The sequence below is a fragment of the Syngnathus floridae genome, chromosome 1 (assembly GCF_059516105.1).
Source record: "Syngnathus floridae isolate MCC-2025c chromosome 1, RoL_Sflo_1.0, whole genome shotgun sequence".
In the NCBI taxonomy this organism is placed as follows: domain Eukaryota; kingdom Metazoa; phylum Chordata; class Actinopteri; order Syngnathiformes; family Syngnathidae; genus Syngnathus; species Syngnathus floridae.
The window spans coordinates 4,930,122-4,950,250 of NC_142413.1; the positions used below are offsets into that span (position 1 = coordinate 4,930,122).

At 42.7% G+C, this 20,129-nt stretch overlaps 3 protein-coding genes across 4 annotated transcripts; 2 read left to right on the top strand and 1 right to left on the bottom strand.

The window, feature by feature from the left end:
• The first annotated feature begins 320 nt into the window (after positions 1-320).
• On the top strand, positions 321-10,256 carry LOC148403516 (cGMP-specific 3',5'-cyclic phosphodiesterase-like). Its single transcript, XM_088373513.1, has 22 exons — positions 321-749; positions 1,736-2,204; positions 2,759-2,932; positions 3,589-3,678; positions 3,781-3,852; positions 4,055-4,144; positions 4,225-4,365; positions 4,899-4,966; positions 5,258-5,369; positions 5,443-5,527; positions 5,671-5,846; positions 5,957-6,007; positions 6,702-6,848; positions 6,922-7,047; positions 7,157-7,251; positions 7,329-7,416; positions 7,491-7,591; positions 7,694-7,771; positions 7,863-7,926; positions 8,814-8,888; positions 8,959-9,042; positions 9,400-10,256. Exons 1-22 carry the CDS (start codon positions 670-672, stop codon positions 9,517-9,519), a joined length of 2,586 nt encoding a protein of 861 aa, XP_088229639.1. The 5' UTR covers positions 321-669; the 3' UTR covers positions 9,520-10,256.
• On the bottom strand, positions 9,815-12,586 carry mad2l1 (MAD2 mitotic arrest deficient-like 1 (yeast)). Of its 2 annotated transcripts, none has more exons than XM_088373586.1 (5): positions 12,356-12,586; positions 11,611-11,757; positions 11,346-11,466; positions 10,727-10,830; positions 9,815-10,644 (listed from the first exon to the last, which is right to left on the bottom strand). In XM_088373586.1, exons 1-5 carry the CDS (start codon positions 12,417-12,419, stop codon positions 10,472-10,474), a joined length of 609 nt encoding a protein of 202 aa, XP_088229712.1. In that variant the 5' UTR covers positions 12,420-12,586; the 3' UTR covers positions 9,815-10,471. The 2 variants fall into 2 exon arrangements, with proteins under 2 accessions (XP_088229712.1, XP_088229704.1); XM_088373578.1 differs by having other exon boundaries at positions 10,727-10,833; positions 12,356-12,583.
• A 660-nt stretch (positions 12,587-13,246) lies between these two features.
• LOC148403518 (endophilin-A1-like) lies at positions 13,247-20,018 on the top strand. Its single transcript, XM_088388406.1, has 8 exons — positions 13,247-13,457; positions 15,683-15,751; positions 15,829-16,045; positions 16,171-16,304; positions 16,386-16,544; positions 16,650-16,753; positions 16,816-16,946; positions 17,176-20,018. The coding sequence occupies exons 1-8, from the start codon at positions 13,413-13,415 to the stop codon at positions 17,370-17,372; spliced, it is 1,056 nt and encodes a 351-aa protein (XP_088244532.1). The 5' UTR covers positions 13,247-13,412; the 3' UTR covers positions 17,373-20,018.
• The last annotated feature ends 111 nt before the right edge of the window (positions 20,019-20,129 follow it).

The following is a 20,129-nucleotide window of genomic DNA, read 5'->3' on the forward strand; positions in this document are numbered from 1 at the left end:
TTTTTTTTTTTTTTTAGCAAACAGCATGTTCTTTGTTCCTTTTGGGGAGGGCCTGCTAGTATAAGACCACTTAAGCGGCTTTTCTAAAATGAAATACCTTTCAATTTTCAAGTTCACCGGAGTTGGATATCACCATAATATAAAGTTAATATAATCTAAATTGATCTTTAAATTATCTTTAAATTAAACCTAACTTTACAACATGCTTTTGTTATTGTACTTTTGTTTGTATTTGACCATAACATTCAGAATTATTTCCCCCGCTCGAGACGCTCCAATGGCCGTCCAATGAAAGGAGTGGTTTGGGGTGGAAGGTGGGGTGGGGTGGGGTGGGTGTCTTTGCCCCTGACGCCTGTAACCCCACGCTCCGCCACTGCGCGTCCGTAGGAGCCGGTTGAGTATCTGCGTTATCTCCTCATGTTTGACAAGAGAGGAAGTGTTTGACTGATCTCTTTCTCCCTCCCTCCCTCTCTTCCCTGTATCTATTTCCACACACACACACACAAAAGAAATAAAAAGTGGCGTCCTGTGATTCGCGCGCGTTACACGTTGTTTACTTTTTCGTGCTCGCTTCCGCGCATTTGTCTTTTCTTTTTTTTTTTTCTATTCCTCCTCCTCCATATGGGTGACCGTCGCGCTATTGTGGATATATAGAGGCAGAGACACACCATGGAGGAGGACATGATGGAAGCGTGGTTGGACGACCACCTCGACTTCACGCACTCCTACTTTGTCCGGAAAGCGTCCAGGTAAAAAGCGAGCGACGTGCGCGTGCATGTTCTTTTTTTTTTTTGGTGGTGGTGGTGTGCTACTTGCAATGTGTATGTTACATGAAAATTGTGCAGGGGGTCATTCAATGATTAACTTTTACAGCATGCTGTTTTAATGTGTGCTCTCCAATGCGTCCTCGTGATAATTAGATAAGGCAAATATGTGTGCACTTCTGATTATGAGCAGTTTTTTTTTCAACAATTGACACATTAATAATGCATATTAAAGAACAAAAATATGTCATCGCTAATTTTGTGGGTGGGGGGAAAAAAACGTAATTTTCGTCAGATATGACAACATTTTTATCTGAAAATAAAATAGAACACGTAAAAAGTGATCAAATACTTTTTTAGACCAATCAGTTGCTGGTGTAAATAGTAGGGAGAAAAAAATGGACACACCCCTACTCAACTGACAGGTTATGATGCTATATGAAAAATAAACCATTTCAAAACTTTTTGCACCGTCAATGTGACCTTATAACCTCTCCAACCCAACTGACATTTTTCCCCCAATCTCTTAACGAGGGTAAATAAAAATAACTGAGAAGGTTGCAAGAGTTAATGTGTGAATTCGTTCAAAACGGATGTGGCTGTCTTAAGAATTAACTAATCACATTATAAGAAATAGGAGTCAGCCAGCAGTTAATCATTAGAGTAACCTAACACCGAAAATTCTGAAATGAAAATCAATTAAGTTTTCCTGACATTTTTTTATAACTGCAAATTGCAGCACAAGCCAAAGTCTGCAGAGAACTTTCAGAGTGTCTGATGGATTTCATTGTTGAAAGGTAGAAGTCCGGAGGAGGATACCAAAAGGATTTCCAAGGCAATAAAATAGCAATGGAACATACTGAAGATGTTCCTCCAAAATTGATGATTTGTTAGGGAGGCTGCACTATTCTGTCCTCTTCATGTTGTGATTGTGATTTGTCAATGATCGGATTTGTATGTCCTGCTAACAGGGACATGGTGAATGCCTGGTTTGCCGAACACGTCCACGCCATCACGCCGTCCGCCTCCAAAGACAACCCGTCCTCCACGGATCCCGCCGCCCTTAGCGTTTCGGACAATTACACTCCGGAGGCCAACGCCAACCAACCGCCCGGCGTTCCTGTTCGCAAAATCTCCGCCTCCGAATTCGACCGCCCTCTCCGGCCCATCGTGGTGACGGACGAGGAGGGCTCGGTGACGTTTCTGAGCGACGCGGAGCACAAGAGCGTCCCCCGGCGGGGCTCCGGGATGCTGGACGGGGACGCCGGCGGCGGAAGCGCCAAGGCGGGGAGCGGCGGCAGTAACCGGGGTGATCGTTGCGCTCGACTACTGGAGCTGGTGAAGGACGTTTCGAGCCATCTGGACGTGACAGCACTCTGCCACAAGATCTTCCTTCACATCAACGAGCTCATTGCTGCCGACCGCTACTCACTATTTCTGGTGGGGGGAGAAGGGGCACTGCGCTCTTAAAAACAGAATGTTTTATCCAATCGGATCAATTTGGTGCTACGTTGCAAATAGCAGAAATACTATGTAATTGATGCTCTCCGAAAGACTTATAATTGCCTGTAAATGCCCACCAGATGGTGGCAAAGCACTATTTTTATCTAAATGCAGCTTCTCACTTCAACATAGTTCCTTGACACCAAGACACCTGAAAATGGCAGAAAAGTACGAACCAAAGTCCTCAACCCACTTTAGCATAGTTGCCTTAGACCAAGATGTCACAAGACAGCGTTAAAGAAGCAATTTTATATTAAAAAAAAAAAAAAAAATCTCACTTGAACATTATTCCTTGGTTCCATAATGCCACAAGAGGCCAGAGCACAAAAATAATAAATACATTTTGTGAATAATGGCAGAAAAAACTCGGAAATACGTGAATTTGGGAATGCTGAAGTCAAAGACAAACATGTTGGTTTGTTTGCTGTACTTCATCGAGTCTAATCAAAAGAGCAAGGCACCAAAGCAAGACATTTTGTTTGGGCTTTCAGGTGGGCGAGGACAGCTCCAACACAAAGTTTCTGGTCAGCCGCCTCTTTGACGTGGCCGAGGGGTCCACGCTTGAGGAATCATCCAGCAGCAGCATCCGACTGCAATGGAACAAGGGCATTGTGGGGCACGTGGCCGCCACGGGACAGCCGCTCAACATCACCAACGCGTATGAGGTAACGTTGAAGCTTATTCAAAACATTGCTTGAATGTTTTTTTTCCCCTCTATCATGGGAATGGAAGCACATTGCAATGTTTTCCCGGAATTCTGCCATCGCTTTCATCAACTCTCCTGTAGTTGATTAAGGGTCTTCCTCTGATTGCCCTGTCCAATTAGTGCACCTCTTTATGCGAGTGCTCTTTCTTGTTTGTGGTTATGATTTTTTTTTTTTTTAAATCCAGTTCAAACAGGCTACAGTCAGTCCACATCAGCTTTAACTAAAAAAAATTGACCCACATTAGATTTAAATCAATGTCATCTCTACAGGCTTTGATGCAAACTAAAATGAGATCTGCGATGGCGGCCATTTTGCCACTTGCTGTCGACTGAAAATGACATCACAGTTGCTGGTCTCAAATCACAACCATTCATTGCTCACCAGTTTTCTGAAGCTGAGCTGTGATTGGCTGGCCACTGTGATGTCATTTTCAGTCGACAGCAAGTGGCAAAATGGCCGCCACCTGAGATTGATCAAAATGGGTGAATTTAGCTGCTCAACACATGCAATATTAATGCTATGTTTAGACTAGTGAGGCACATACAACTTTACCGTAAAGATTTTTTTCAGGTGTACTTTCACTTTAATACCCATTCTGGTTTTCCTACCCACAGGACCCTCGATTCAACGCGGAGGTCGATATGATCACAGGTTACAAGACGCAGAGTATTTTGTGCCTTCCTATCAAGAACCATCAAGACGAGGTAATGACAGTATTGTACAATGATAAAAAAATAAATAAAAATATCCTCAGAACAACAGTAACAAAAAGCCCATTAAAACCCATTTAACCTATCCATTGTCAGGTTGTCGGAGTGGCTCAAGCTATCAATAAGAAAAATGGCAAAGATGGAGCCTTCACCCAACAGGATGAAAAGGTATGCAAAACTCACATTAGATCGTTTCTTAGACATTTTGACAGTGAGTAGGAGTCGAACATTCGGTAACTACTCACTGAATATTCAGGACATCACTAACAATGTAAGATAAATCATTCCATTTGGATGCTTTCGAACAAGTTGTAATTTCATGAGAAGATAATTCTAAGATCACAAGAAAGATGGTTTTCTCTCAAAACAGGACTTCTCAGCCTATTTGGCATTTTCGGGCATCGTTTTGCACAACGCGCAGCTGTATGAGACGTCACAGTTGGAAACACGACGTAATCAGGTACCGCTAAATGAAATTCAAAATCTTTTTGTAATGTACATATACATAAAGAAAACTCTTTATGGGGATGATTTACTCAGGTGCTGCTGGAACTGGCCAGTCTTATTTTTGAGGAGCAGCAGTGTCTAGAGGTTTTACTGAGGAAGTTTGCCGGAACCATCCTATCCTTCATGCAGGCCCAAGCTTGCACAGTCTTCATCGCCGATAACGACTCCACGGAGGTCAGCACTAAAGTGACCCTAAACACCCCTGGCAGGCCACATGCGGGCCATGGGCCACAGGTTCCCCACCATTGGTTTTCAGGACCGGAGAAAAACATCCTTCAAGAAACTACTTAGCCTTGCCAATGACCTAAAGTAAAATCCAAACATTAGAGGATCTTTTTTCTATTTAAAGCCCTTTTTATGACCCAAGGGAGGGAGGGTTAGTCTGGGGAGCAAAGTTTTCCTACACAATAAAAAAAAAAAGTGATTCGTTTATCTTTGACATCCTGTTAAAATGGGAAAAGGATCTTTTGGTGAGCACATGTCGAGCAAAAACAAGTCCCTATAAGGTGGGCGGGAGAAGAAGAAAGACATGGAATGTTGAACTAAACTCCCAATCTGGCAAGACTTGATGTGTAATGGATCGTCGCTTGTAACTTGGACAAGTTGCACCATCTTGATTGCTTAACTGGAAGAAATAAACTGTTGATTTGTCTTGTAAAAAGGAAATAAAAGGAAGAAAAGTTCACCTTTGCCTTTTTCTTTTTCAGAACCCATTTTCCAGTGTCTTTCATATGGAATATGAGGAGCAAGGTGAAGGCTTTAATTCCTCCAAAAGGTAAGGCAATTACTTTTAACACAAAGGGTGACACTATTCAATTCAATATTATTGAGTGAGAAAAAAATATATATATTATAAGAAAATTGACAAAAATGAAGCCAAACTGGTTTTAGCAATTCTGTGACTATATTCTAGAGTCATATTATTTTGCCTATAACAAAACTTTGTAGTCTGCCCACTTAGACTTTGGTTTCCTGTTTGGAAATTAACAGTAATGCTGATATATAATATTAAGTTCATGATCAAATATGATTAGATAATTTCACATTTTGCTATAACTCTCCTCAGAGAATCTTCTTGCGTCAACCAGATCAACTACATGTACGCTCAGTATGTTAAAAACACCATGCAGCCCCTCAACATCGCTGATGTCAGCAAAGATCAACGGTTCCCTTTAACGGTTTGTATTTTTACAATTTTTCAGGTTTCTGTCAACTACTTACCAAAGTAATGTCTTTTGTTTTATCTGGCAGTGTGAAAAGCAATATCTCACCAGGAAAGATATAACGAGTTTGCTCTGCACTCCGATCAAGAATGGCAAGAAGGACAAAGTCATTGGTAGGATGGGTTTCGAGTACTGTTTCAAAAAGATTTTAAAAAAAAGATGCATTGTTTTAATGAAAAAGTTTCTCTTGTGAGGAAAGTTTGACAGAGAGAAAGCATGATTATTTTAAAAATCGAAGAAATATTCACGTCTATAGGTTGCTGCCAGTTAGTGAACAAGATGACCGAGACGTCGGGCACCATAAAGCAGTTCAACAGAAACGACGAACAGTTCTTGGAGGCCTTTGCCATTTTTTGCGGCCTTGCCATCCAGAACACGCAGATGTACGAGACCGTGGCCAGAGCCATGGCCAAGCAGCAGGTCACTCTAGAGGTCAGTACCTGTCAGAAATTGTATCGAGGGTGATCCTAAGTAGAACCTCTGATACACGACTGCTGCTGTCTGAAGATCACTGCAGAAACTGCCGCTGGTGTGTTTTGCAGGTCCTTTCATATCATGCTTCGGCTTCTGCAGAAGAGTCCCAGAGGCTCCAGGTATTTATATTTGATTAGAATCCTCGGATACAAAACAAAGAGTGCCTTCAAAATGTATGTAGCCCCAAAGTACATTCTGAATTATGGTGTTGGGGAAGATCCAAACCTATCTGGCCCCCATGCCATGAAGTTAATTGCCCCTGAACCAAACAATTGGTTGCATCACCCTTGGCAGCAAGAACTGAAATCAAATGTTTGCAATTACTGCTGATGAGTCTTGGACTACGGTGGAGGAATTATGGCCCACTTTTCATTGGAGGCTTTTTCAGTATGAACTGTCTGGATGAAGTCATACCACAACATCTTCAGAAGTTGGGTTGTTTGTGTATTTGGGGTTCTTGCCATACTGGAGATTGAAGGCACCAGCTGATAGCCGAATGTTCACCTGCAGATGTTTTTGGTAGACTGCAGAATTTATTGTTCCATTAGTAGTCCAGGTCCTGAAAGAGTAAAGCAACCCCAGACCATTAAACCGTCACCACCACTTTTGACTGTTATCACCATGTTCTTTTTATTAAATGTTATTTTTACGTCAGAGGCTTCAGATTTCCAAAACCAATAAATTCCCGCAACAAGGGGGCATTACTTTTTCAAGTAAGGGCAGAAACGATTTGCAAGAGTTGCTTTCCTCACCCTTTCAGTGGCTGGTCAAACATTGTCGGAATGGTTAACTAACTCCCGGTCCATTGGGCAGGCAGCCTCAATTCCGTCGGCCCAGTCGCTGCGACTCCTGGACTTCGGTTTCAGCGACTTTGACTTGTCGGACACGGAAACCACGTTGGGTACCGTGCGCATGTTTGTCGACCTGGATCTGGCGCACAACTTCCACATGAAGCACACGGTAGGCGTCAAGAGTGGAAACGACCCATTCCACATCTGGGTGACAAATTAACAATGACTTCTACACTGTTTAGAATTTATGCCAGTGGATTTTGAGCGTGAAGAAGAACTACAGGAAGAACGTGGCCTATCACAACTGGAGACATGCTTTCAACACTGCCCAGTGCATGTTTGCCCTCCTTAAATCAGGCCGCTTGCAGGTTAGTAGCATAGCAAGCACATGAATCATCCATCGTCGAGGCTATTTCTGTCATCCCCGAGCCAGTCGAAAGCAAATATTCAAAGTTGCTAGCATTTGACTCCTGACAGAATCGCCTTCGGGATTTAGAGGTTCTGGCTCTGATGATCGCTACGCTCTGCCATGATTTGGACCACAGAGGAGTCAACAACTCCTACATACAAAGGTACAGAAGCTGGAGAAGAGTCCCGGTAGAATCCTCTCGGTCATCCACCGGCTATTTAACCTGTGTTCATTTATCAGGAGTGAGCACCCACTGGCACAGCTTTACTGCCACTCCACCATGGAGCACCACCATTTGGACCAGTGCCTCATGATCCTCAACAGTCCAGTAAGCGCAATACATGGTGGCCATTCTCTTCCCGTTATGACACAAACAAGGTTCTCATTCTCTGGCTGTTTCAGGGCAACCAGATCCTGAGTGGCCTCTCCGTGGATGAGTACAAATGCACTCTAAAGATGATTGAGAGAGCTATTTTATCCACCGATCTGGCCCTGTATATTAAGTAGGTACAGAACACTGAAAATACAGAACAAAGAACGGAGGGGGAGAAGACAATGTCTAATGTGACTTATCGAATTTATTTCTTGTTAACATTTTGTCCCAGGAGACGGGAGGAGTTCTTTGAGCTCACGCACAACGGACAGTTTGTTTGGGAAAATGAACACCATAGAGACTTACTTAGGTGAGATGAACACGTTAAGTCATCTGGGTTCATTCGTACGTATCGTAGATACTATCTATATATTCACATCGGTTTTGCATGTCTCCATTAGGTCAATGCTGATGACTGCTTGTGATATATCAGCAATCACAAAGCCCTGGCCAGTGCAAAAGAGGGTAAGAGAGATATAGAAAATAGAGATTGTGTCTAAACATATGATTTTTTTTTTATTGTTTGTGGAAATTTAAAAAAAGAAAATCCTAATGTGAGCGTTGGTTCATATTCCAATTTTTATCCTGTAAAATTCCAACCTAATTCTCATCTAAATTATAGTTGCCCATTGTTAAAAATTCAATTAGGTTCCATTTAAAAACGTTTTATTCATAACATCGTTAATCTCTAATCTTTTTTTTCCGCAAGGACCACAAGAGATAAAGAAAATTAGCTTTGCATAAAGCACCTTGCAGCTGCGTCCCAACTATTTTATCTCCCTGGTGATCTTTGTTCGTCAGTAGCTTGTTAGAAAGCACAAGCCTTGTGGAAAAAAAAAAAAACCTCACAGACGATTTGATAACATGATGAAAGTGCTTTCGTAATAGAAAATTCTGCAACCGCCCTCAACAAATCAAAGATTCTGATAAGACTGAATTAGCTGTGCCTGGGGGGAAAAAGGATTTTTATTAAAGTAAGATTTTCTTATCCATTACATTTATTTTTCTTATGTTAGATTTGTGGAGTTGGTAATTGGGGTTTTGCTGTGCAATAGAATTTTATTCTTGTGAAATTCCAATTTTCTTGCTGTTGGATGTAAGATATTTTTTCTTCATGAAAATTTGAATACACTTTTTTTTAAAATATTTTCTTCTCATAACATCAAGATTATAATTTGACCTACTTTTGTACCTACTATATACATATATATATATATATATATATATATATATATATATATATATATATATATATATATATATATATATATATATATATATATATATATGATTTTTTGTGGAACCGCTTCCATTTAAGGTGAAAGTCTGCACTTTGCTTTCCCCTCACACAGATCGCAGAGCTGGTGGCGACTGAGTTCTTTGAACAAGGGGACAAGGAGAGACTCGAATTGAACATTGAGCCCAGTGTAAGGCAACAACATCAGCGGGAACTGCATCTGTTTGCTATCATTACGCTACAATCTCATTTTATTTCAGGACTTGATGAATCGAGAGAAGCGAGATAAGATTCCGAGCATGCAAGTCTCCTTCATTGATGCCATCTGCACGCAGTTGTACGAGGTAATGGAGCAGTTTGAAATAAATTTTGAAAACATAACAATGTCATAATTTGGTCTTTCTGTAATAATAACTAATTATATGATGTGAAAACACATTTATGCTTTTTATCTGTATTTTCAAGTGTAAAAACTGTCACCGTGGAAAAAAATGATAACATAATTCCTGATTTTTTTGCTATTGATAAAATCATAAAAAGAAACAAACCGCTTATTCAGGTGCACAATAACAAGCGTAAGAATTTTCTGTTGAATCAGTCATGCATTTCTGTTAACAAGATCACAATAGAGAAACAGAGTATTGATCCAGCGTACTTGTTCAGTCACTATCCCTCACTATTTTTTTTTTTCTCAATCTCAGACCTTGGTAGGCATGTCTGACTACTGTTCCCCTTTGCTGGAGGGTTGCCGGACGAACCGTCAGCATTGGAAGTGCTTGGCCGAGGAGTGCGAGAAAGGCCTGGTCAACAGTCTGGTGTGAATGTCAACAAGGACCCCCCCCATGTGGTTTCCTCACATTCTTCCCATCTCACTCATTTGACTTACTTTTTTATACTTTTTTTTTCTAGGGTGATGGGGGAAAACTTCATTTCACGACACATACCGTACATTTAATGCCTAGTTCCTTGTTTACTGCATGTATTTTCAATCTTGAGATTTGGGAAAGGTCCATGGTTACCATGGCGATTGTCGGGTGTGTCAGTGAATCGTCTCGGACCACTTTCATCGTGCGCACCAGTTTGTGTGCAGTGCTTCTCACAAACATAAGTCATTGGTCACTGTTGTCTTTTTATTTAGTCATTACAATACAGAATCTATTTATTATTTTTGCACCGAGTGGCTTTAAACTCACAGATTACAGATATGGACAAAAGAAAATGTACATTGGGATGCAGATTATATCTACACACTACAGGAGTGTCACGCTCACAAGTACAGTCGGCCTTGCGTATTTATTTGTTTAATATATTTATTAGCTAAATGTATATTGTCTTTTGAAAGCACTTTTCCAGAAGAAATTTTGAAAGTTATTTTTCTTACTAATTAAAAAAAAAAAGGTTTTTTTTTTCTCTCCACTGCCTTGTTATCAAGTCACAAATGCATTTTTGGAAATGTACACAGTGATTGAATTCTGATTTTTGTAATCGGTTACGATATAATTTTTTGGACCTACCTCTCCGTCGACGTTGCCCCATTAAATAAATTCTGTGAAACGTGTTGATTTCAGTTTTTTTTTTTTTTGTGCCGGGGTCTTTAATGCCTACCTCCTCATGCTTATTTTAAGAACGCTTCAAAAAGTCCTAGCTAATTGCATTAAGTCTGACTTCATAAATACCATAGTAAACATATGAAAAAAAAAATGTTTATTACTGTATGTGTGAGTGGGATTGAATTTGGGGTGTTGTGGCCCACCCCGGGTTTGAAAACCCATTCTAAAGCGAGCACGTCTTCTTGTAAGTGACCATGCTGCACACCTTGTGGATGGTTGTGGTGAACGAGCGCAGGCGCACCTCCTCCGGGTCGCTGATGCAGTGCGGGTTGGACTCCTCCCACTTATCGGGAATGGCGAGGTCTCTGTCGGTGTAGATCAGGAGGTTGAAGCTACCTGTCGGGGGAAAAAGACGACGTCAGGAGAGGCGGACATTAGGAGGAAATCTTGCTGGAAGCCAGCGGATGACTGGTCTTACACGGCGTTTCCAGCAGGGGCAGGAAGGTCACGGAGGCGGTTATCTGCCTAAGAACTGAACGGATCTCACCCTGGATGGTTTGAATGGGCTTTTCTCGAGGGGCACTACTAAAAGTAAAAAAAGATCACAACAAATACTTGAGCATTACAGTGAACACCAAATCAAAGATTTCTTTCTTTTTTTTTTTAAAACCTATTACTGAACAGCTCAACTTTTAGCTATTTTATGCTCAGGAGGAAAATTTATAAATATATAGTACCTGTGACCCGAGAAAAATTCCTTGCTTCGGTAAATAAAAAGCAAAGCATTAATTCTGTGCCAGCTCAGCTTTAGATAACTATATCGAAGTAAACAGAGTGCTTCATGTTGCCACCATCTTGGAGCATCAGGGTGCAAGTAACTAAAGTGTACTTGAGTTTCTTCTCAATCAAAAAGGCTATGCTGCCATCTTGTGGCAGCAATGGTGTAATGGAAATATGTATATACTTTTGATATTGTTTGCATACTGAGATATGTATCAAATTATCTTTGATCAGAGAAACCCCCTCCCTTTCAGCTTTAAGAGTACTTTTGTTGGTAAGTAAGTATTTAAGACTCAAACTAAAATGGCGGCACCCACCTGCACTCCATGGCCGACTTGTCGCACTCTATATCAAACTGCCAGCGTTCCAATACTTCGTTGGTTTGCAGACATGTGATCACCAACACCAGCTTCTGCACCGTGCAGTTGAGGAGCCACTCTGCACCAAAATACACAGGAAATAATATGTTGTGGAATGCAAAACTGAAATTTTGTCTTTAGTTTGACTTAGAGCTATGTTTTGTTTTCCCAACACGACAAATTCAACTTAGCGAACATCGCACTCTGTGAAGTTTCAACGAACCTTTGAGTTGCGACACCACACAATCGAGGTAGTTCTTTAGTTCAGGATCTGAGGTGACTTGAAGGCTCATGTCATACTGGCTCACTCTGGTGAATTGCTCTGGAGGATAAATGCCACGCTGGTACAAGATGCTGTTGATACCAAAAGCTGTGGAACAAGCAAAACAAATAAATGTCAATCATAAAACTCGTCGTCTGCTGTGATGATTTCTCGTGAATCAGGAGCATTCATAATAAGGAAAAACTGTGGTGGCATCGATCATGTGATTAATTACTGATTGAAATTACAGTATTTTGACATTTTTAATTATGTTTTAAGTCTAGGTTAGCACATAGCATTTTTATTACTTCCAACACTAAGCAGTGCCATATGCCACAGCTCTGTGCTTTTTTTTTAAGTAACTTTAAATTGATTTTTATCATGAAATGTCTGATGGTAAGCCAACCATGCTGAAGCCTAAAATTGTACACACACACACACACACACACACACATTTGAAAAGTCGCCATAAATACACGCTCACATGCAGTCAGATGACTGCACAGAAATGTTGAGTAAACATCACTTTGGAATTCGAACATAAGTGTATGAGACATTTGAAAGATGTCACCGTCCGTACGGGTTTTAAGAAAAGACCGGGAATACTTTTGGCGTTACTGGAAATGTATTTAACTGTACTGGGGTCCAAAAGAAAAGAATTTAACGCACAATGCAATTTTAAAGTTAAGTTAGGATAAATACTTACAAAAGAAGTCAGCCACAAGCTCCGCACTTCCTTTGAGAGTAATTCCTTTTAGTGTGCTGGTCATTGTGTGTTTTGATTTTCGTCTGGTTTTGTCCTAAACGCTTCAACAAACGTTCGTCGAAGTTTCTTTCTTGTTAAAATTGCTGAAATGCTGCCCGCGGTTTTGTTTGAAAATGGCCTGCCCATAGACTACTGCGCATGCGTGGGATTTTCTTCTCCTTCACCAATTGCGTCCACATTCCAGTTGTACGAGCGCGTTAGCGCCATCTATCTTCTATTTTTGAACGTTTGACTCATGAAATTCAATTAAGTACTGTCATGCCAAATTTGTGATGGTTTTGACATTCATACTACAGCAAATTCCCAAAGGTTACATTAGTTAAAATACGACTAGTAAAAAATCCCCAAAAATTACTGTAAATCAAAAGCGGATCAATATCTTAAATCCCTCCAAAGTTGCACTGGTCAGAAAAAGACTTCAGTAAACTTGCTCCAAATTGCGCTGTTTTATGAAAAAAAAATGCCGTGCCCTAAAATTTATTGTGCATGTTAGGTATATTTTGATAGGACTGCCTTGACTTTTATTTCTAATTATTATTGTTAAAAGCCATAGCTGGGTCTTTTTTTTTTTTTTTTTTGGTCTTATATACTTTATTTGCGCAGCACCACCACTCCTAGTCAGTTAGTCTTGAATGTCGCCATTATAACCATAAACAACATTTATACATGTTTTCGGGGGAGCCAACTATTTGTGGTCGTCGCTTCAAAGATCGTTTATATTCAAAGAATAGCGGCTCGCATGGAGTAAAAAAACAAAAACAATAAAAAACACCACGATATTGTCAAACCATATCACAATAGACGATCTTTGGCGCACCCTCCTCCTCTTCCTCCTCTTCCTCCTCCTCTCTTGTCTCTTCTGTGGACTGCAAAGCGAACGCAAGGCAGCTGCCTCGCTGCGTGCAATCATCCTCACGCCAAGTGCACGCCAAGTGGACGAGCTTCTCGTCCATCGCCGCCTTTTCTTCGCATTTGAGTCCATTTTGGTGCCGCGGGGATGTCCGTCGCGGGGCTGAAGAAGCAGTTCCACAAAGCCACGCAGGTATGCCGTCGTGCGCGCGCACCTCCAGCATCCCTCCTCAACATCCAGACGTAAACACGACGCGCCCGCCGGGCTGTCTCCGAGCAGATTTCCACTTCGTATTCCTTGTTCACGCGTGGCCTCTTGCAGTTTGTCAACCATTTTTAAAAGAAATTGTGGATGTGCGCGTGTGTAAAGCGTGTCTTCTGGATGGTTGGCACGCGCATGATGGGATCTAATGTTACGTAACAGAGAGGCCTTTGAGACGGCGCTTCTGATTGGCTGTTGCTGCACACAACAGGGAATTCCCTCCATCCTCCATCACAGTATCTTTCCCTTCCCTCCATCATCCTCATTCCAACTCTCAAGAACCACCTGCAGAACACCCATATTGAACCTTAGACCCTGCCCACGTTTTTTATGTGTCCTTGAACGCATCAGCGTCATGATCCTGTTTGCCAGCCGCAAACGGTAAATATGGATATTCCCACCCAGGAGATCAGAAAGTGGGGCAAATCTCTGCATGTGTGAGTGTTTGTGTGTGGGTTTGTGTTAGAGCTGAGGCGCCGCAGCGTGACCGCCGCCATCATCAGACGCGAGAAACGTGACACCTTGTTCACTTGACTGAATAAAACATGAGAAGAAGGCCAGGGATGTCGGAAGGCCTCTACTGGTTGACTGGTTTGATGAAATGTCTACAGTCCATTCTGTAGTATTTGTGTGTTGCATGGCTTCACTTGTCTGAATAAAACATGAAAAGAAGGGCGAGGGAAGTTGGAAGGCCTCTGGTTTGATGAAATATCTACAGTCCATTCTGTAGTATTTGTGTGTTGGATGGGTGCTTTGCAGCAGGGAGACATATGAAACATGCAGTACATCAGATGCCGAGAACCAGGATTTAAGAGCCCTGGTAGAGCCTGTTTGGCGGGAAGGACTACCTCGCTGTCATATGGTGGTCCACAGGGTTCAATTTTGGGGCCCCTTCAGTTTTTTTTTTATGCTATGCAGATGACAGCCCCGTTAAGCAAAAAGGATGCTTTCTCCTCAAGGACATTTTTGTCTTGTATGGAGAAAATCAAAGCTTGGATGAAACTCCCATCTAATCGTAGCTTGTTGAGTTGGGCCCCTTGGTGTCTCAAAAGTGGCTTTTACAGTTACGTATTTTAAATTGAACTGGCTAATTGGTGCTGTTGGCAAATCCAGCTTCTTTTTTTAAACTTGGGCATCTGGTTAAATTAAAGCCTGTCCTTTCACAACGACAATTTATTCTGAACTTCTAGGAGAGATCCAACTACAATTGTGGCCTCCCTTTACATTGTACATTTTAAGATTCTTTTATTTCTCTTAAAATCTTTAAATGGTCCTGCCACAAACACATTTTTTATTAGTTGGCTTTGGATCCAAATGAGATTTGGCATTAAACTGCTTCATTCCAAAACTATTTGATCGCTGGAGCCATTCTTATAAATCGGGGCACTTGTAGGTCAAGGCATCACTGTTTTGCCATTCCATCTTTTAGGCCGTAATGTTTACAAATGAGTTTGTTGTCATGTCGCCATGGTTACCATCCTCTACAATGGCACAGCGGTCTTTAATTTCACAGAGAGCTGAAAAGGCTTTTGTTTTGGCGGGCTCTTGAATGCAACATGTATAATTGCCTTCCCCGCACCCCGCTGTTCAGAGGATGGTGTCACCATAGCAACCGCACACGTGTGAGAGGCGGGCGAGTGACACGCACGCTGCGGTTGGCCAGGTCAATAATTGATGGACCTCGAGGGAATCACACGTGACGTTTGTGTGTGTGTCTGTGTGTTTGTGTGTGTGTGTGTGTGTGTCTGTGTGTCTCTGTGTGTCTTGCGACATGCTTTGACTTGCATTTAAAATTGACAAGGTGTTCATCTGTCGCCATAGAAGATCTTTGCAGTTGTGTTTTAACTTCCAGTCTAATGCATAGACACATCTGAAGCAAATGCGCACACACACACACACACACACACACATACAACACACACGAGGGAATCGTGGAATAACTTCTGGAGATGTTTATGTAACATGAAGAGGGTCCAAGGCCTGGTGTCTCCATGGTAACTGCATCCTCACTCCGCATGTTTGCGTCTTGATGCGTAATGATTTTTTTTTTTTCACCTCGAATGTTTTGTTTGACTCGCCTGGTCACGTGACCTACCTCTTCTTCGTTCTCTTTTTCACACTCTTCAGCCTTACCCTCTTCTTCACGCTCTCCACAGAAAGTCAGCGAGAAGGTGGGCGGCGCCGAAGGAACCAAGCTTGACGATGACTTTAAAGAAATGGAGAAGGTAAATGCGTTGTCGTGATGAAGAGGAAGAGGACGAGACCACAGTGTCTATAGTGCTTGTTTGTGTGCGTCCGCAAGAAAGTGGACGTGACCAGCCGAGCGGTCCTGGACATCATGACCAAAACCACCGAGTACCTACAGCCCAACCCGGCCTCCAGGGCTAAGCTCAGCATGATCAACACCATGTCAAAAATCCGCGGCCAGGAGAAGGGACCCGGATACCCGCAGGCCGAGTCCGTCCTCGGAGACGCCATGTTGAAGTTTGGCCGGGAACTAGGGGAGGACTCCTGCTTTGGTAAAGAATCTCATCTTCTTCATCCAACCCTCATCTTCATAATCCTGACACACATCCTCATTCTTCGTATCATTTGCGTATAACTTCCACATCCCTTGACCTTATCCTGGTCCTCCACCACCAAGGCCTGGCACTCATTGACGCTGGTGAATCCATGAAAGAACTGGGTGAAGTGAAGGACGCTCTGGACATGGAGGTGAAACAAAACTTCATCGACCCACTGCAGAACCTACACGACAAAGACCTGAAAGAGATCCAGGTGAGCCGCTACAAGGTAGCCAAAGGTGACCACAACCAATCCACACACTCACGTGTCCTTCCCGTTACTGCTCCTCCTCAGCACCACCTGAAGAAGATGGAGGGACGCCGTCTGGATTTCGACTACAAGAAGAAGCGTCAGGGGAAGGTGCAGGACGATGAGATCAAACAAGCGCTGGAGAAGTTTGATGAGAGCAAGGAGATTGCAGAGCAGAGCATGTTCAACCTTCTGGAGAGTGACGTAAGACCCGCACCTCTTCCGTTGACTGCTTTGATCGGCTGACATCGCAGGATCGTTACACACATCACCCTGAGCAGAGTGAGATTCCGTATACTCGAATTGCAGATCGAGCAGGTGAGCCAGTTGGCGGCACTGGTCCAGGCCCAGTTGGAGTACCACAGTCGCACCGCTCAGATCCTCCAGCAACTCTCCAGCAAGATGGACGACAGGTAGGCAACGGGCACCCCGTCGTTGTGTTTCCTTATTCTTCTTCTGAAAATCCAACCTTCAGGATAAAGGAAGTGTCCAGTAAGCCCAGGAAAGAGTTTGTTCCAAAACCACGCATGACCTTGGAGCTCCTGCCGCCCAGTGAGAGCCACAACGGTGGCCTCCACTCTGCTAAATCCCCCGGAAGATCACCAGGTACAAAAATTAACATACAGTACCTCGGTATCGGTATTAAAATACCATCCAGGCTACCTACCTACTGAGGAATCCACAATCGATTATCGATTAATCATTCTACCTTGCATGAACCATTTGTGCTAATTTCCCTGTGATCGTTGTTAGCGTAATTGTAAACCTTCGTTTAAAACGTACACGATAGCTTTTCCAATTTCAATTGTTGAGTGTTTGTCGGCGCGTTTCGCAGCCCCGCTGGACCAGCCGTGCTGCCGGGCGCTCTACGACTTTGAGCCGGAGAACGAAGGCGAGCTGGGCTTCAAGGAGGGCGACGTCATCACGCTGACCAATCAGATCGACGACAACTGGTACGAGGGAATGATCCACGGTAACTCGGGCTTCTTCCCCATCAACTACGTCGACATCCTGGTGCCGCTCCCGCATTAAGGCCCCGCCACCCACACGGCCAATACCACGGTCCCCGTTTTAGCGTCCTCCTCCTCTTCCTCCTCGTCCTGTCTTCTTCTTCTTTTGCTGTGCTTTGCGCGACTGCGTTCACGTCGGAGAAGGCGAGGCTGCGGGACTGGAAGGGAGCGAAGAAATTACCACATGATGTTTGCCGGCTCGGCGCCTCACACCGTCGAGCGCCGCCGCTACCGAGTGGGCTAGTCCCACCGCGCGTGTGTGTGGAGCTTGTGTGTCGTCTCGTTTTGCGTCGTTCCCGTCAGGGCGGGCGCCGTCGCATGGCTCTCGCCTCGTCTTCGTTTCCTCCTTCTTACACCACTTTGGGCTGTTTGCATGAGCTAGCCTCATAAGTGGAGCAGCAATGCATCATGGGATCACAGCTGCTCAGCAATAAGTTCAAAAAATGGTCGGGGTGTTGGGCAGGGATATGCGGACACTTTCCAGTTGAGTGTTTTGTGTCGAGAGGCTGCTTGTTGACTTTTATGTGGCTTTTGCATGCAGGATGGACGACTTGATCGAGTGATTGGTGTTACACATTTGTCACAAAGTCACCGTGGTGAGCTGTGAGTGATTTTGTGGCAAAAGCAGCAGTAGTCGTGGCTTTGTTAAACATGGCCAGTCGGTATCTATTCGCTGTATTCAACTTTAGCAGCAATGCAAACCACACAAGTGTATATTCCCCACGGCGAGACCACTGACTGGCGTGCATGCCGGCATCCTTCATGTCCACGAAAAGAATCGAAATAGTGTTCAGCCAAGCTAACGGCACTGTATTCAACGTCAACGGCGGTCACAAATGGCTAACATGTTCACATACTAAGCCAGTATTTAACACAGTGGTGCGAAGGAATAAAAGTACAAATTCTACCTTATGGTACTTAAATGGCTTTTTTAGGTATCTTTATTTTGTGGGGAGAGTTTTGCCGTTGTGGTCTGTAACCTTACCTGTTAGCTTGGGCTTCAGGAGCTTTTGGAGTCTTAATTGATTTTACATTCCAAAACATTTAGTGTTATTCGAACACTCTATGATGAATATGACATGCTACCACTGTAGCAGCTTTGGCTAACGTCAGCTTGTTTACAGTGCTAAAGCTAGCTTAGTAATGCTAGCGGCGTTTTGTTGGAAGATTGACAGCGTTCTTTGTGACTACGTGATACAATTAGGCACTTTCATAATTGTGCATGTCACTGTGGAGTGAGGTTGTTCAAATTTCACAAGCGGTTTTAAAACTGCCCATTTTAGTTGTTTTGTCTGACAGCTTTTTAATTCTACCCCCTACACTGAAAATAGCTATAGCAACAGACTTTGTACTCCTAAATTTGTCAAATAGGCGCAATACTTTTTTCAACCTCCACAGCTGATGATGTCAAAGATCATCTGAATAGTGAATAAAGACATTCTGAGATTTTGACTGACTGAAATCTCAGGGTGTTATGGGGCAAAAAAAATAAATAAATGGTACAGCGAACATATTGGAACGTAAACGGGAGCATTAAACGACAATGGCAGCAGATTCGAAGAGGGAATCGTTGACTGTAAGAATAATTTATGGCGAATATGTTGTGTCTTGTGCCTGCCGAAAAACCACCTGCTTCTGGCATTTTAAAATTTTAATTTCATTAAAAAACACACACACACAAGATAGGTGTATTTTTTCATTTGTTATTGTTAGTTAATTTAGCATGTTTTGTAACTTGATTCACAACATTTGCAAAGCTATGAGAACATGTCATGCTAGCATAAAAGACTAACTCGCTTTTTCCGTAGCTTCAACGTCAAGCCAACGCCATCTAGCTTTTCTCTTTTTGTACTGAAGGGACCCACCGACGTATGTACTTTTTTGTACTTAAGTGCAGCCGTTTTTTTTTTCATTGTGCTTCCACATTCGTACAGATTGTGAGTATTTTGGCCACCTTTGATTTAGCAAAGCACAAGGTAACATTCTCAAGAACAAATAACTTTGCAGAAAACACAACACAAACACTACAAAGAACAGCTGTGAGGGCAATAAAAATATTCCAATAAGCTACATTTGTGGGCTGCATGCTTTGCATCATGGTGGCCTGATGCTCTGTTGTGTACCCCCTTGTCCCCCATTTCGGAGAGCTTTTTTATTTCATTTTTTTGTCTTCGTCGATGGCGACGTGTATTTTGACCTCAGTGAGGGACCTGTGCGGCCTTCGTCGTCACGTCACGTCGTCGCGAAGAGTAAACATACTTGAAGATGTCTGCAGCGAAACTTTGCTCGTTGGACCAGGATTGGTGTGATCGTGTGACCTTGCTTTGCCTTGCGGCTGTATAAAATAGCCTCATGCCTGCCTGGTGTCTTCTGCTGAGCTATGCGTGTACCTTATTTATTGTATTTATTATTTATTTATTCTCGTGTCTCTATTTTTAAGAGCATACACCTGTGGCGTACTTTAAAGATGCGGGGTAGAGGAGGTGTGGTCAAAGCTAGCCTGTACTAACTGTTGCTCTCCTCGTGTTGGATGATGATGATATATACAACCGGTATATGTATATCTTGCTTGTTGTGAGAAGACCTGCATTGTAATGACAATAAATGATTAACACTACAAATGCTTACTATTTTTGCTAACGGAACATTAAAAAAACTGTCAAGTGAATTCAGATATTTCTTTCTAAATACATTTTACATGTTTAAAGATAATTGCTAGAAATGACAACTGTGTTGTACTCAGTTCTGGATAGATATGGAGATAGACAGGCAGCCAGAC

Excerpts from the sequence above, each read along its gene's own strand:
- LOC148403516 (XM_088373513.1), top strand. The coding sequence starts at position 670 with ATGGAGGAGGACATGATGGAAGCGTGGTTGGACGACCACCTCGACTTC. Across the intron at positions 4,967-5,257 it reads GGCTTTAATTCCTCCAAAAG|AGAATCTTCTTGCGTCAACC; the intron begins GTAAGGCAATTA and ends AACTCTCCTCAG. Across the intron at positions 7,252-7,328 it reads AACAACTCCTACATACAAAG|GAGTGAGCACCCACTGGCAC; the intron begins GTACAGAAGCTG and ends TTCATTTATCAG.
- mad2l1 (XM_088373578.1), bottom strand. The coding sequence starts at position 12,419 with ATGACCAGCACACTAAAAGGAATTACTCTCAAAGGAAGTGCGGAGCTT. Across the intron at positions 11,758-12,355 it reads GCTTGTGGCTGACTTCTTTT|CTTTTGGTATCAACAGCATC; the intron begins GTAAGTATTTAT and ends CTTGTTCCACAG. Across the intron at positions 11,467-11,610 it reads TGTGGTGTCGCAACTCAAAG|AGTGGCTCCTCAACTGCACG; the intron begins GTTCGTTGAAAC and ends ATTTTGGTGCAG.
- LOC148403518 (XM_088388406.1), top strand. The coding sequence starts at position 13,413 with ATGTCCGTCGCGGGGCTGAAGAAGCAGTTCCACAAAGCCACGCAG. Across the intron at positions 16,305-16,385 it reads AAGACCTGAAAGAGATCCAG|CACCACCTGAAGAAGATGGA; the intron begins GTGAGCCGCTAC and ends GCTCCTCCTCAG. Across the intron at positions 16,545-16,649 it reads TCAACCTTCTGGAGAGTGAC|ATCGAGCAGGTGAGCCAGTT; the intron begins GTAAGACCCGCA and ends CTCGAATTGCAG.